Raw genomic sequence first — 17117 nt, forward strand, 5'->3', positions numbered from 1 at the left:
TCATGTTAAACTTTACAGTTGCTTGACAAAAAGTTTAACTACATGTTGCACTTTAAAAACAATGTAATATTTGAAAAAAAATCTTTGTTTGAATACCAGGGTGCCTTTGATAGTCATAGTTTGTCTTGTTAAAAGCAGATTTGAGGTTTTCAAACATTATTTTTACTTCGAACTTACCATCACTTAGGTTGCTGATATAATTTTTAAGAAAATTATTTATGTCAATACTTAGTTAACTATGTTTATATGCTTTTTAACATAATACATATAAATTTTAGGTAATATTGTTAAAAATTCAGAACTTTGCCTGAAATTCGTTGAAACTAGTTTTGTTTATTAAATTATGGATTTATATTACATGTATAACTGAATTTAAAGAACGAATCAAAAGTTTTCACATTTTATATGAAATTTGTTTTACTGGAAATGCCTTTAAATTATGAGATTTTTGCCTTCCTCACCTTACTGAGGGAAGGCTATAAAATCACTCGAAAAATGAACTTTTTAGTTAGACCTCCTAGACCTACCTTCATTTGTACATATCGACTCAGAATCACCAGCTGAGCAAATGTCTGTGTGTTTGGCTGTATGTAGACATGTGTACCGAATCAATGTCACTGGAATATCTCGTCACTGGCTGAGCCGATTTTGACCGTATCAGCCTCATTCAATTCATCTTGGGGTCCCATAAGTCGCTATTGAAATTTATAAGATTTAGTAAAGTACATCAAAAGTTATGCTTAAAAAACTGCTGCATATAAATTTCACAATTTGCAAAAAAGGGTGGTTTTTGCATGAAAACCTGCCATATTATATATTTTTAGAAAGGTTCTGAAATGACCTTTCTTGTGGATTAAGAATTTTCAAGATCTGACTTACCAATCTAAAATTATAAGCAGTTCAAAAAATAGTCTGAATTTACATAACCTCAAATGGCCGGGTCTGATCGCCACGAAAAAGCCGTGTAGAGGGATGCCATTTTCCTCAAAGGCGGTGTCTGTATGATCTTGACAATAAGTCTGTAGGTAGTCTGTTCTTTTTTACTCATCATTTATTTTTATTAGGACCTCTTTGGTGCTGCGATCACGTTAGGAGAGTTCCATAAACCATGTGGACTCTATAAATGAGAGGAAGGCACCAACCACCTTAAGGTGGATAAAGTAACGTTTTTTAAATTATGTTTCAAGAACAAACAATATTTAATAATATTTATATAACTTATTTTACCTTTTCCTAGTAGAAGATTGTCCGAAGAATCCGAAAATGCATTCCGTTTTACGATTCAAAATCATGTTCATTGAAAAAATCATGACACGTTGAGAAGATGAAAATAATGCTATTTATCAACATTTTCTTAGTTATAGTTAACTAACTTTTTAAACTTTTCAAAATTTCATGAAAAGTTCTTCATGAGATACTTTGAGCACTTCTCTACCACGGTCAGTATGATTCCATACCATTCCGTACGTATTCAATTTGTACTCTTCATTTTGCGGAAAAATATCAAACCTATCAAAATTACCCCTGCTATATGTCTCAAATCATAAAATTCATAAGGGACCATCCATAAACCACGTGGACAATTTAGGGGGGGGGGGGGTTTGGCGATTGTCCACGATCCATACAATTGTCCACGAGGGGGGGGGGGGGTGGGGGTAACAGATTCCCAAAAAAGTGTCCACGTGGTTTATGGATGGTCCCTAATGTTAACATCGCATTAACCTCTTATGCTAATTTTTTTTCGAAGATTTTTATTTTCCTAGCTGGTTTAATTGTGTTTCTAACATGATTGACACGGTAAAATTTAAAAGTTTAATTTATTATAAACCAACGCTGCCAATTGTGAAAAAATACGTTATACCTGTATTTTTAAAAATTATATATGGATAAATATGCAAAAATATGTATATTTCTCTGATTAATTTGCAATACGTCGTAAAAGCCATCACGATCTCCGACACTTATTTGATTTTTTTCTGAACCAAACCAAATTTTGTTTGTTTTCCAGTAAAGAGCATTTAAAAGACGTGCATATGATAATTCAAAGTATTTTTTTTATTTATAATTCGTAAATTGATCGAGAACTAATCGAAAAATTGATTTATTTACAACTAGCGCTTAGGATCTTTTCAAAACTAACTCAAGGTTTTTTTTTTAATTTAATTCATACGACTTTTTCAAAAACCACTCGTAAGCAATGTTGACCGCTCCTGTCACGGTGGCAGCTGACGATTTCGACGGTAACATTTCAAAAGGCATCATGTACATTTTGACACTTTCTGGGTTATTGCATATTCTGAAAGTACTCCTAATAAGCTACCTCTCCACCAAAAATGAGCAAAAGTTACTTCAGTAAAGTCTGTTTAAACATGATTTTAAATAAAGTTACATAAACAAAATCTCTGCCATCAGCAGTCCCTGTTTATATAGCCCTGTCAACCTGTCAAACAAAAGACTACATAAACCTCGTGACGAAAAAAAAGCAACATGAACAAAGCGCCATGTACATTCGGCGAAGAAAAACGAATCATAACAAAGCGTCCCCCTCAATGACAGCAGGGTGATATAGACGTTGGTGATTTCAAAAGAAGTTATGTTTGTTTTTCTCAAATAAAATTACGGAAATAATGTTTTATTGAATTTGGATGATCAAGTATCAATAAAAGCAACGTTTTTCATCGTTTGTTATCATTAGAACATCTTATTTTGCTTTTATATTAAAATGGGAATTGAAAATGGATGCTCAACATTCAAATGCGTTTTTCTCAAAACGCATGGTTTGTACATGATGCTTTTTGAAATGTTGGCGTCGATTTAATGAACTAGACCCTTTAGGTTTTTCAATCGTTTCCCCTTCAATTCCAACAGGGTAGCCAGTTTGCATTTTTTGAAGCAAAAATCAAAAATATATGCGGCTAAATTGGTGATAATGATGTTAAGACAAAAATAAATCAACATCAGTTTAAATATTGGGATACTTTGCAATCGGTCCTAACAATCATCTAAATCTGTAGCATCAATTTGCATTTTTATTGTTTAAAAAACATATTTTCATTGTTTCTGTTAATCATTTGCTTTTTAAAGCTTAGATTTCATTCAAATAATTACAGTAAAGAAATTCAATTTAAAATATTAAATTTAAAAATTTCAATCAATTTCAATGAAATATCGAAATAAATTGATAAACAAAACTGGCAACACCTTGTTATGCATGTGTTGGTGATAGCCTTGAACCAACGGCAAAGTAGCTCCAAAAACTAATCCAACGCGGCTGATTTGAAAAAATATTTTGAAATGAGTTTTTTTCGATAATAGAATAGTTATTTCAATGGTTTAGTGACGGAAAACAAGAAAGAATTAAATAAACAACAGTTACATTGCTCGGAAACCGGACGAAATTTCTTGGTGTCAGTGCAAAACAGAAAAAAACATCAAGGTGTCGCGAGCCAAATCTGATAAGCAACGAGGCCGGAATTTTTGGACCTAATCGATGTGCTAGGAAAATGAAAGGAAGTTCGAATAGCGTTGGAAAAAGTGGCTGAAAAAGCGGAAATAATCAAAAATGTTAACATTTTTGGAAGAGGTAAGATACAAAACGATCCTGCCTACACTTTCTGTTGGTTGGATTCAGTGAATTCGTACTTTAAAAGCCTGAACTACCTCGATTAATAAAAATAGGTCCAAAATAGGTACTAGGTCCAAAATAGGGTCATATACCCTATTACCTAATGTTGCAAATTTCAATATTTTAAACGGGAAGAGCTCAAAATTGTGAATATTAAAAGCAAATTTTCAAACGGGGATAAAATTCAGAGGATTCATAAACTACGCATCTTCAGAATTTCGAATTTTTTGTTGAGAATTTTTATTTGGATGAAACTTTGTCCATGCATGAATGCATGCTTCAAAAGAAGCCATAATGCATAGTTAATGTTTCCTTCCAAGTCTTTATTTAATTTTGAGGGCTGCTCATACCAAATGGGCTTGTGAATATTCGAAAATCTGTATCTTGAGAAGGGATTTAGGTATATTCGGCTGAGTGTTAGGCTGATCACATTTGAACTTTTCAGAAAAAATAAGTGAACGGAAAAAATATTTTATTTCTGGAGCAACATTCGAAAGGGACGGTACTACCTTTCATTACAAGCGTTTAAATGGGACGAAATGCCGTAAGAGCAATGTCGTACCCTCCCGTTTCAAATGTTGCTCCAGATTTTTTGCTCACTTTTAATTTAGCACTATAAGTTAAATTCATCCGCAGCATCCGATTGCTTGCCTTGAGAATAATATATAATACCTTTCAACAAACACTATGATTTTGGGTCGAATCATCATCTTCTATGATGAATCCTGACCAAACACCCTATCCTACTAACAAATTTTCAGGTTCCTGGCGCTTGTGGGGTGTAAGCACATGGCAAACCAGCTGCCCTAGTAGCAACCTGCGCTAACTAACATTTCCGTCCCTTAAAATCGAGATCTACGAACTGACATGGCGGGCGCCGTTGGTGGCCAATGACTGTTACCTATTCGCAACTGATCTAGTTTTAGCAATCATGGTGTTTTATCATTTCAGCGCATTCATACATGCTGTTGATAAGGGAAACACCACTAGATCGTCAAAGCCTATAATCAGTAGTGCTGAAAGGATATTACGGTTCTGTTCAGCAACGGAGGGGCATCCATGGCAGTATAAGTTAAATTTCCAAAAGTCGTTCTTTTCAATTTTTGATATTGTTTGTTATGTTTTAATTATCCTCAAATTTAATTTCCCTCAAAGAGCACTCAGCTTGCAGAATCTAAACTTAGAAATATGTACCCTCCCTGTAAAGGCTTATGCATTGATCTCAGTTGAAAGGTTTTCCAAATCTCTGAATTGCAAATGTTACATCCTGGAGCAGAACTGTTAAATTCTAATAAACACTAATTGAATTAAATTGAATTATCCTCAAATGTATCGTCCAAAAGGGTAATTTTTTACTCTCATGATGGTTCAAAATCCGGTATGATTTCTTGGATATGATTTTTAGAAAAAATGTGTTTTAAATTAATTTTTGCCTTCCTCACCTTACTGAGGAGAGGCTATAAAATCACTCGAAAAATGAACATCTTAATTTTACCTCCTAGACCACCCTTCACGTATACATATCGATTCAGCATCAAGTTCTGAGCAAATGTATGTGTGGGTGTGTGTAGGTATGTGAACAAAAACATATGACTCGATTATCTCCGGACTTGCTGAACGGATTTGGACCGTTTTGGTCTGATTCGATCCGTCTTAAGTTCTCATAAATCTCTTTTCAAAAGCAAGTTTAGATTTGAAGATTTAAAAAGGGTAGTTTTTGTAAGAAAATCCGTCTTGTTATACATTTTTAGAAAGGTATTGAAAAGAGGAATTGCTCATTAGATGAAATTAAAAAAATAAATAAATTAAAAATGCTTAATGCAGCCATGCAATGATGTTTATAAAGTTGTATCCTTTCCACAATGGTCAATTCAAATAGATACCAAAAAAACTGTTAATTTGATACAGAAAAAAACAACAACAAAAACAACTAAGAAATTATTAGTGACAAAAAGAACTACATAAAAAATTGGCAGATGAATGAGACAAACAAAATCAACACAAATATGTATTACCGAATGACAGAAATCAACTTTAAGAAAAAACTCAACACATGTTTCTAACCCTAAGCTGGAATATTTTTAGAATACTCAAGATCACCCAATTTCCCATCTGTCGTGACGCCTTTCCACTCTCCTCCTCAGAAGTAAACGTTTTCATTTTGACGACTCTTCCTTCATCGACCCACTCACTGCTGTAATACCGCATTGCTAGCATACTCTACATATCCTGCGTGGTGGTGCAACCAAGTGCAAGTGCAACCGTATTTTCCCCCTCCTCGCACGACGAAAGTGATTAGCATCAATCTTGGGCGAATCACTTGATCTTGAGTAGTAACTTTGCATGGGGGCGCCCCCAGCCCAGTCAGCAGCTGTGTCTTTCTTTCTTGGCGCGATGCCAACAGACCGGCTACTCTACGGCGGGCCGATTTGTGTCGGTTTTGTTTGGTTGGGAAAATCTGGGAAAAAAATGAAAATAGAAACGGAACAAAACAAACGAAAAAAATAATGTGGCTTAGTTGATTCTCAACATACAGGTTTAATAAAGCAATAACAATCTATACAGAGAAATTTGCTAAACAGTAAAACGAACGAAAAATAATGCTCTGAGCTCTGAGACAAAGTTATTTGTAAATGAATGCAAAGTAGTGAATACACATCATGAAATGCTTTCAGAAAGTTGCAACTGTTGGCTGGATTTTGTGGCTTCTGTTTCTCTGTGCCCGTTGAATGATTGTTGTTGTTGTGGTCTTCATTGTCGTCGTCGTCGCTTGGGATGAATTGTTTTTGTGTGTGATAGCGCGTGGACGGGATGACAGGATGTCGAATGTCGACGATGTGCCTCACAGTCCGGACTTGGGTCCTGCTCCACCCATAAAGTGCTTGTTGTACGCTCCGTTCAGCTGCTCGAGCAGGATGAACGTCAGCACGGTATGTGGACCAAGACGTGCGTAGTACGCCGTAAAGCCCTTCCACAGCGCGAAGACGCCCTCGTGTCGCACGACCTTGAGTATCACGTCGAAGGTGTTCTTGTACGGTGGCACCTCGCCCGGGGCAACCTTCATGTTCTGAATTCTGAAAGGGGACAAAAATTAATACAGATGTTCAAAACTTCCCAAGCAATCCAACCCCGTACCTCGTCTTGGCAATGTCCACCGGCAGCGAGGCCGCCGTCGTGATGAGTCCCGAGAACATACTGGCGGTAAAGTGCAGACCAATGCCCTCCTTGAAGTAGCCACTGTTGACGAGGTAGCTCTTGGCTTGCGAGTAGGACGCCAGCTGGGCGGCGTTGACCACCATCGCACGGCCCATGGTCGGGATACAACCGCGCCAAAGCGCAACCACACCTGCGGAAATGGCGCAATTATAAATTATCGATTCAAATGGACATTCCACACAAAAAACGTACCCTCCTCTCGGGCGATGCGGAAGAACGCGTTGAAGAAGTTGGTGTAGTTGCGGCGCTCGGCCACCGGTAACCGGCCGTCGGCCGTCATTCGGATGAGAATCAGCTCGCACGGATTGCCCACGAACGAGCCGACCGCGCCGGCCGTCATGCCCATGCCCATCGACTCGAGCAGGTTCGGGGCTTTGTTCATTTTGCTGTGGAAAGATAAATTTGTTAAAAGGGTTTGGGTATTAGCGATTAGAGTGAGCTGAATTTATTGATTGATATATTAAGATACAGTCAAGACTTCGAGGAGGTTTGATTTGAACCTTCTTTGTCCAGAATTAAATTTTAAAGCTTTGCTATCGAAACGCCTGATGTGCCTCGAAACATATTTTTTTTTGGTCTCTCATTGGGAGCGAGTACCTGGAGTTGATTCAGGGTGGCTACTCAAGTCGGGAAATAGGAAAAGTCGAGAAAAATAGGGAATTTGCCAAAATCCGCGAACAATCCGAAAAAAACCGAGTATTAATATTTTTTGGTTAAAAAAAATCAGGAAGGGTCGGGAGTTCTGGTTATTTTTTAGCGCGAATTTTTTATTTTTTTATTTGTCTTGAGCACATATTTTAAAACTTAAAAAGAAAAACAAACAAAACATCATTTGCCTGAAAATCCCAAGTATTTTTGTCTAATTTTGATATTTAATTTATATACCCAAAAAAACAAAGAAAAACTGTTTCATATTAATTCTCAAATATGTTGAATTTTTTGAAGCATAATAATAAGATAATTATGAGAGATAATTAGGGACCATCCATAAACCACGTGGACACTTTTTTGGAAATCTCAACATCCCCCCCCCCCTCCCTAAAGTGTCCACGTGGTTTATGGATGGTCCCTTAGAGAGCCTTTATTTAGAGACGAAATATTACTCTCTGGGCTCCAATCGAGCTGTCAAAACAGGGTTCCAATTGAGCGACAAGACCTTGCAAATATACGGTTCGAATCTATTTAAAATATTGTTAATTGAAAACAAGTTGCCAAGCATTACACAAATTGTATTTTTTGCTTACAATAATAAAATTTTTAAACAACAGTTTCAAAATAAGTTATGCTTATAATCTCGTTTTATCGTGCATAAACCACGTGGCCTTCAAATTTGAAATTTTCAACTTCAACGAATCACCTCTGCGGTAGATTTTACGCAGTGGGGTTGATCGCTTGAACTTTGGTGATGTTTCAATGCAATGGCGCACTGTTCACAAATGACAAGAGGAGTGCTAGGCGTAATCTAACCTAAGACACTCTCTAGGATTTATTCGAAAGGTTGGCTGCGCTAGGGGTTGATTAGATTAGAATAGGGTCCTAATTTATTTATTTATTTTTTTTAGCCCTATGTTAATTTTAAGTACAGCGGTAAAAAACACATGCAAAAAAAAAATTGACAAGACAAAATTTCACGACAGATCAACTATGGTATCCTGAACGAGCAGTCAAAAAAGCTGCGAAGCAGACTGGTGGCAAGCTTGTCAAAAAGTGAACCTCGCTTTTGACAGTCCATATAGGGTGAACGCTCCATAAACTGGTTGCACAAAATAGGGTATACAGGCCATTTATGAGTAAATTTGAAAATAAGTTTATTTAATATTTAGGTTTGTAATTTGAAATTGTTATTTATTGTCTAGTTATTTTTTTGTTAAGACCGAGCCATGCGGTAACGCTTCCGCCTCGTAAATGGGAGTTCAGAACCCGGTGCGGACCAACATAGCTGGTGATCGTTTTCCTTCTGGATTCGATTTCTAAGTAAAGGAAAAGTAGTTTATCGTCACAAGCTGGACATTATCTTCTTGGAATATTGACATTTAACACTAAAATATGTTAATAAGTTAACATTAAAAAATGTGAACGATTGACTTCGTCCTCAAAAGGCTGGATAATATTTTATTTTTTCTAGTTATTTATTTTTCGACAAAACATATTCAAAATTATTCATCAAAAACAAAATTTAAAATATTTTTCTCAAAAAAAAAACTTTTTTTCAATTGCACATTTGCTGGCTCTTTTACCCTATATTAAGCGTCAGAGGGGTAAAGCGACCAAATAGCGGGGTCCACGGTCCAACCAATGTGAGTATCGCGGCCCATACATACAATTTGACAATCTTGCCATCAGGCTGCTGCGAAGTTAATTTTCAAATATTGAATCATTTTAAACCATTTGTGGTCGTTGCTCTGAAAAATAAGCTTAATCGTTGAGAACAATAATATCAGCTTAATTTTGAGACGCTATTCAATTCAGTTTATTTATTTAGTTGGTTTTCTGTAAGAACCATACAAACTTTTTGAGGATTCTTTTATAGCAGTGTTGGTATTTATCGCGCTCTCGCGAGAAAAATTTCTCTCTCTCGAGTTCTCGCCGCGAGTCTCGAGCTGCCGAGAGAAACTCACCGATTTCCCGTGCTCTCCTCCGTTCGCGAACGGGCTTTCTCGCGAGCCAGAATTGCCCGTTCGCGAAAAGTTGAACGTGTCAGAAACGAAAAAAAAAACAACGCAACGATTGAAGTTACACCTCTATGCCATCGCCTGATTCGTATTCAGAAGCCAAATAAACAAATTGCTAGCTTTGGACGAACGGCTAGCACGAGGCGCTCGCGAGCGCTCGCGGCGAGAGCGAGAACGCGAACGAAAATGCGAGCGCGAGCGAGAAGAGAAAAGTAATACAAGTTCTCTTCCTCGCTCGCGAGTGAGAAATGCTTTCCTTCTTCTCGCTCGAATTCCAACACTGTTTTATAGTGTGTAATAATTTTGTTTCAGTGGAAACAATGAAACCAAAATTTATTTTTGAGCATTTGGGCGCAATTTGTTTTAAGTTGTCTCGATTTTTAATGATATTTTATACACTTCTAGACTTTTTTTGATTAGGTCCTATGAACAAATGTAAACATTGAGTGTGTTGTTACACATTCAAATCCCGATAGTTTGACACCAACTGTTGTCAAACGAACGGGGTAACTTTTAGTTTGACACCCTTTTTACACGGAGTTCACACACACTACCAAACGTTTGTTTTGATAGCGTGCGTGAACGCCGTGGAAAAACTGACAGTTCACTATTTGACTTTGTGAAACCAATGGGGTACAAACTAAAAAAGGTCAAACGAAAAAGTGACCAACCACCGGGGTTTGAGTGTAGAAGATGTGGTGTACAATTGATTTGAAAGAAAAGTCAATATTTCTTTGCTTTTTTATACATTTTTAAAAAGACTCGAATCTGATTGATTTTGAAAAATACATTTTGGATATATTTACTCAAAAATGTTATAATATATAATAATCAAACCATATTGATGAAGAATAAAATCAAATCTTTAGTTTTATGTTGACTGAAATTTAATGAACAAAATATTTAAAGAAGGTTGACAAAAATTAAAATTCCAGTTTAACCCTTTTTTATAACCAACATATTTCTCCAGAATGATTGAATTAGAATACAATTTTGCATATTGAGTTCGCTTAGAAGAAATTTGTTGATTCCAATTTCCAAGTTTTTCCGGGAACATTGTTTTACTGAATGAAATCAAAATCTTCAACGGCAATGGATTTCTTTTTCTGCACCATTGCAGCTCGCCGCACGATTGACGCGCGTGGATCACACCTAGACACGAAAAAGTAAAAAAAACAGCAACGCGCGTCGGCGTTTCGCGTCGTTGTTGTTCTGTCCTTAATTTCCGTTAGCGTCAACCACCCCCTACGTCACGTCGCTAGAGCCGGGGTCGTTGGGTCGATTGGTGATCAATTGAGTATGTAATTTGGTACTAAATTGATTTGGTTTTTGGGATTGTTGACTACTAGTAAAATTGAACAGTTTTGACAAAGAAGCTTACCTCTTGTAGCTATCGTTGAGCGAGGTGTAAACACCCAACCGCGTCGTCGTGTACGTCGCCTGACGCATGATCGCCGCCGACAGCCCCTTGTACAGGCTCAGCGCTCCCTCGCGCTTGATAATTTTGCCGATTGCGTCGAATGTGTTGTTGTACTCCTTGGCCGCGCCTCCCATGCCGGAAATTTGCATGCGCGTCTTGACCAGATCCAGCGGCTGCACCACGCATGTTGCTCCGATTCTGAAACGAGGGAGGGGGGAGAGTTTGGTCATGAACGTGATGATGATCATATGGTCGTCGCGCGCGCGTCACGGACTGTAAATTTGGATTACGCAATGTGCGCAAAGTGGAGGCAGGAACGTTACGTAAAAGTTGTTTTCGTTTTTTTCTGACAGACAATTACTTATCTTGCTAAGGTCAAACCGTTTTAAATTTTGTGAAGTTGTTCTTTCCAATCAATATCGTATGATATGGTCCTCCTTGTATCTAGTTGCTATGCGTCGGTTTCTTCTGCCGCTCGTAATAAAGCAAATATTTTCCAAGATTGAACCGCGCCAGATGTTGACAAGACCAATTGTGATCTACATGTATCGGAGTTGATTCAATTAGCGTCACAAAGAGTACCTAGCACCTAGTATGCTTTACTTATTCTCGATAACCCAAGGCAAATTGTGAATCTTAATTTTTAATTTTTCTCAAGGAGTCCAATCCAATATTAAACTTATACAACATGTACCGGCTAATATAAATCACACCATTAAGCTTATTTTAGAACGGTATCAACCGGACTTATCACCTGGACGTTTGCCATTTTTTTGTTTACAGTCGAAGCAAAGGTAAACGAATCTAGGTAAAAATGTTTATCAGCGAACGCAAAGAATCTTGCAAAGACTAGAAGAGCGAGAGGCCATCGGAGAGTCGGCCCAAACTGATAACGGCACGGTAGAGTTTGCCGGCGTGAGCCCCGCCAATTTGACTTTGAACCCATCGGTACGGACTGTTTATGAGGCTAATTTGGCTACCGCCATAATTTAGATTCGTTTTGGAGATTTTGAACTTCCTCATTGAGCAATATTGAAGATTGTCCTTGACATTGACATAGTCTCTCCCTTATTCATACAGCAAGTGGCCAACGCAACCAATACACTAATAGGCGCGCGTGATGACATTGAACGACGTAGAACCTGCCCCTTTACCTAGTTTCTAACTTTGCACCTCTCTCTCTCGTGCAAACCATTTCCCAGCCATCAATCTTACTTCGTGTCATGTGCGTAAATATCTTCAACACCGACCTTTAAAAATAGCCCCTAAATTATTAGGTAACTGTACACTCCCTCCTTCTCCCCTTTCTAAACTAGCTGGAATTTCGCTGAACCCAAACTTACCCGGAAAGACCTCCAAACATGTACTGGATGTAGACGGGCTTCTTTTTCTCGCTCATTGTATCAAATTTTAATTGCTACCTCGTCAAGATCGAATAAATCCGGCTGTTGGCCACGGAATCACTTTCGAGGCTTGTTTAAATGCGAATCACGGAACAAACCGCGTCGGAAGGTTACTTCGGGTGGGTGGAACGGAAACAGTTGAAATCACTGATGGGGCGATGGGACGAGCGATCGTACCGATCGGAGTCTGAGTGGAAACTGAGAACGTTCGTTGAAAAGTGCTGAGCCGATAGATTAGGTGGATGATGATGAACCGCGGGCCGCGAGAGTATGACGAATCAGCAGCGAAGAACCAGCGAAACTGCGAAAACGAACGGAGATTGGCCGAGCAACGGAAAGCAAAACACGCGATTGACGTTTCTCGCCAAACAGCTGTCAGCTGTGGGGTGGGAGCGCCCAGGGTTGAAGTCAGGGGTTTAGAACACATGAACGGGTTCCTTGTGTACTAATGCGGTGATTTGACTGGGTAGTAAATTTATTGAAAAATGTTGGACCGATGCGGGTGTGATCACTATGACCAGGGGGTAGCGAAGAAGACGCCATCTTGGAAGTTCAGAAAACAAACACTGACAATCAGTATTATACATATTACTATGGTTACACGAAGTGTGTTATCCTGGTTGAACTCAAAAGTCCCAAGCAAATGTGTAAAAGCAAACTAGAAAATGTGTAATGCCGATTCTGAGTGTACGGGCGCATTGTTTTGTCGACCAAAAGAAAAAAACCAAAAAAGGTAAACAGAAAAATCACTTTTTTCGATATGAATTTTCAGCCAATTTTGGGATGGAATCTACAAGAATATGATATAATTTGCCATCAGCAACACAATCCACGTGTTATTTTCAGGAATTTATCGTTTAAATTGCGGAAAATTTGAAAATCAAAAACCCAAACAATGATTTGTGATGGGCTACCATTTGACAGCTAGTGCTTTTGTTGTGGGCTCTCATTTGACAACCGTGCTAATGTCGACTGTTGTCAGTTTGCTTTGGTCGGAATAGGGTTGCCATCCCCCCGACTATGACGGTCAGACCAAATCCGCCTCGGCCGCACATTTCAGTGGCAGTGGCATTATTTTATGGTCTTATGGATCTTTTCCGATTCTCTTTCACAGAAAAATATTTATTTTTATTTTTGCCTTCTTCACTGCTTTCCTCAGTGCTCCGTCTGTTTGACAAAAAAGATTCAGCTTGATGGTGAGACCAAGTTTGTTATTTTTAAAACGGTATAAGCACTTCGGAAGGAACCGGTCAAGAATAAATTCAAATGGGCAGCAGTGGCAGCTCCCAAGAAAAGGGGTCAAGAAATGGCTTTACAAACAGCAGAACAAAGGAGAGGGAACGATTTCTTGGGGCTTTTCTTCACTCTCCCTGGCTTGCTTTCGCTGCCGCTGCTAAAGTACATAAAAATTTAAATTTTTAGAGGGGGAGGGACAAATTTTGTTAATTAAATTTGCAGTTTGGCTTGAGGCCAATTTTTAAGACGTAAGACGTAAAAATCGTAATATATAGTGAGTTATGGAATTTCCATGATCGAAGGGGAGATTTAAGGGTGCACAGCAACCAAGGAAGTTGTTGTCTTCTTATTCCAAAATTTACAAACTTACGGACCCAATCCTGCAACAATCTGACTGTAATAATAGGCAAATTTGATTGTGAATCGCTTAGTAGACAGTACTTTAGGGAATGAATAAAAAGTTTTATCGATAGTTCCCGTAGTTTCGAAACTACTAAAATATCTGTAACAAAAATCTTGGTGCAAAAGCTCTGGTTGATGTGTACCGTTAACGAAATTAATTACGCCGACGCGTTTAATTAGACTGTCCAAAACGTTCTGATTTTATTGTAATCGAAAAGTCCCCCAGAGCATCACACATGAGGTACTGAGGTTTTGCTTATTGAGAATTAATCGAGCTACTTGCTTTTATCGCGGTGAGGTAAACGAAGTTTAGCTTTGTTCGCAGTTTGGATAACTGTTGTCGGCTGTGCTGATGATGTTGGTGGCGTCGAACAATTATGCGGAAATCAATTCCCGTAACTGCTCCCTCACCAAGATAGGATCGTTCCGATCCGTATCGACTTCACAGAAGTTTTCCATCGGAAAGAACTACCAAACAGGTCACATAGCGAGTTTGAAATATCAAAAGCTTCTTTGGTGATGTTTGAAACTTCATGGTGTTGCTGTTTTGTAATTCAGTGTTACAAATATTTGTAATCAAAGATTACGTAATCCTTAATTACATCATCGGTTGTTCCATTTGTGTAACTCTGAATTACAAATTGAGACTTGTAATTAGCTATCACAAACAAACTATGATTTCATTGTAATGTTTCCTCATAAAAATTTCAAACACACTCGATTAACTGAAATTTGTTGGCTACATAATTTTGAAATGGCTTCCTTTGTTTTTTTTTTCACTCACACACCTTCTAAAAAATAAATATTGTGTCTCTTTTTTTCTTTTGTCAAATTAGTTAATCTGGTCATGCTGAATTATTTAATTGATTTTCGAAATGCTGATTTTGTTTCCACTCACACACACTCACTTAACTTATCAAATTTGGAAAAGTATTTTTGAATTTTAAATTTAGATTTTTTTTCACTTTAAATTTTGTCACTTGTTGAAAATCCGGGTAACGCTGTTCCTTTGTCCTCCTCGTCAGCAGGTGTTGAAGTCCGTGGTCCACGTCGTGCTGTGCTCCTGAACTCAGATCTGAGTTTTCGCGATGTGCACTCGATGGTATCACGCCTCTAACCGAAGTATCCAACGGATAACGTTGGTTCATCTTCTTCGGTCGGTGGCTGCTTCCCAGGCGATTTCCTTGGCTGCTTCACTCCTGATCTCCAGAGCCGTTGGTGACGAATTCTGCTCCTGAACTACTGCCGAGTTTTTCGCATTAACTTGCACTTTCGGTCTCACTACCGCAGTAAGCACTCTTTCTGAGCTTCTAATAAAGTTAGCATGAAGAATTAAGTTTAAAAACGTTACTTAATCCAGCGTAGGGGGGTTGATGCCTTCCCACAAGAACATAGATTTGTTTTTGGTAAAATAAAAATGTTCAACCTATAGTATACAAATCAACCTATGTATACAAACGATAGGATTAGCAGATTTTCAATCTTATAGTGTCATTTGAACGCAAAAATTCTAAGTGTTAATATAGGTATTCGGTGCCCTCTCCCCGTGCCATACCTTCACACTTAGGAGACCCGGGAGACGGAGTCTTGTCGCAAAAGAACGATACACACCTGTGGATCCGTTGACGAAACTGCAAGGTTTAAGAGGGCCACATTATAAGGTGTTACGTCGATTCCGTTCCGTATCATTTGAAAGGCCTTTCAATTATCCAACAAACGTTGGATCGCATTATCGATCCGGATATTGCTTTTTTCGCAATATCTGTGATCCGATCTGCAAAAAGTCAAAAAAATAACACTTAAGTGTTCATAACTTTTGATAGGGTTTCAGATCTTGGATGTTTTAGGCTCATTTGAAATGTCTTATTGTTTTCTAACTAACTAACTTCATTCATCGAAATATCTGAGATCCGGCCTCCAAAAAGTGTATAAATAACACTCAACTGCTAATACCTTTTGATAGGGTTATCAGATCTTCGATGATTTGGGCTCGTTGGAAAGGTCTTTTAAATACCTTTCTAAAAATGTATAACATGACGGGTTTTACGATCCCTTTTTACGATCTTCCGGACTTTCCTCAAAATGGTATTTTTAGCATAACTTTTGAAGTACTTTACTAAACTTCATAATTTTCAAAATTGACCCCAAGACGGAGCTAATGAGACCAAAACGATTAAAATCGGTTCAGCCAGTGCTGAGAAAATTTACTGAGAATTTTTCGGTGCACATATTCACATCCAAACAAACACAGACATTTGTTCATTTTTTGATTCTGAGTCGATATGTACACGTGAAGGTGGGTCTAGGAGCTCGTATTAAGAAGTTCATTTTTTAAGTGATTTTTTAGCCTTTCCTCAGTAAAGGCGAGGAAGGCAAAACAGTATATTTTTAGACCCTTATCTTTGAGAATGTTTAAAATACCTAAAAAAACGTTGTCGGTTTTTCCTGCTTCGATCGTCCTTTCAATTTCGACGCGTAGAGAGTTGACTATGTTTATTTTACTAGATACATTATCCCTCTCCCCTTCGAGCGTTTTCTGTCTTAAGAGAAATCCTGATTTTTTTAAATTTAAACTCTAATTACCGTCTTCAGGGGTGACATTTTTTCTGGGAGGTAAGATTGGATCATACAAAAAAGCTGAAATTTGTATGACCCAATCTCACCTCCCAGACCCAGTGTTACCCCTGATGACGGTACTCTTAGATAAGATAAGGTAAGGCGGGTTTTCCTGCTGTTAAAAATTAGCTAGCACGGAACCCGGATTTAACATGTAGATTTTTCTAGAAAGATGAAAATATTACCATTTTCCGAGCAAATTTCTCCGTTTTTTTTTCTGTAGGGTTTTTTAGCATGCTAAACTGGATCTAAAAACGTTTTCAGCTTAATTTCATTTTTTGAAAAAATATGTTTGGAAAACCCGCTGAAAAATCTAATCTACATACCTTGACTTTAACCTATGGTTGGATTCTGGTAGAGATCTAACAGAGCTGGAAATTCTAACAGCATTTTGACAGAAATGTTAAAACCGTTCAAGCAGGATTCTGGCAGAATTACTCCTGCTAGCATTTTTCATGACTGGGTACTCGGGTTCAATTTTAGTACACTGTCTGCGAGGTGTCCCTTTTTCTGCGCCTCGACTGTCC

The 17117-nt window shown here is 38.0% G+C and overlaps 1 protein-coding gene across 1 annotated transcript; it reads right to left on the bottom strand.

The window, feature by feature from the left end:
• Window positions 1-6130: 6130 nt before the first annotated feature.
• Window positions 6131-12663, bottom strand: LOC120416721 (mitochondrial 2-oxoglutarate/malate carrier protein). Its single transcript, XM_039578547.2, has 5 exons — window positions 12277-12663; window positions 10895-11131; window positions 7034-7227; window positions 6761-6971; window positions 6131-6699 (listed from the first exon to the last, which is right to left on the bottom strand). Exons 1-5 carry the CDS (start codon window positions 12330-12332, stop codon window positions 6468-6470), a joined length of 930 nt encoding a protein of 309 aa, XP_039434481.1. The 5' UTR covers window positions 12333-12663; the 3' UTR covers window positions 6131-6467.
• Between the last annotated feature and the right edge of the window lie 4454 nt (window positions 12664-17117).

This window comes from Culex pipiens, chromosome 2 (genome assembly GCF_016801865.2).
Source record: "Culex pipiens pallens isolate TS chromosome 2, TS_CPP_V2, whole genome shotgun sequence".
Lineage (NCBI taxonomy): Eukaryota > Metazoa > Arthropoda > Insecta > Diptera > Culicidae > Culex > Culex pipiens.

Excerpts from the sequence above, each read along its gene's own strand:
- LOC120416721 (XM_039578547.2), bottom strand. The coding sequence starts at position 12,332 with ATGAGCGAGAAAAAGAAGCCCGTCTACATCCAGTACATGTTTGGAGGT. Across the intron at positions 7,228-10,894 it reads CTCAACGATAGCTACAAGAG|CAAAATGAACAAAGCCCCGA; the intron begins GTAAGCTTCTTT and ends ATCTTTCCACAG. Across the intron at positions 6,972-7,033 it reads CCGCATCGCCCGAGAGGAGG|GTGTGGTTGCGCTTTGGCGC; the intron begins GTACGTTTTTTG and ends CCATTTCCGCAG.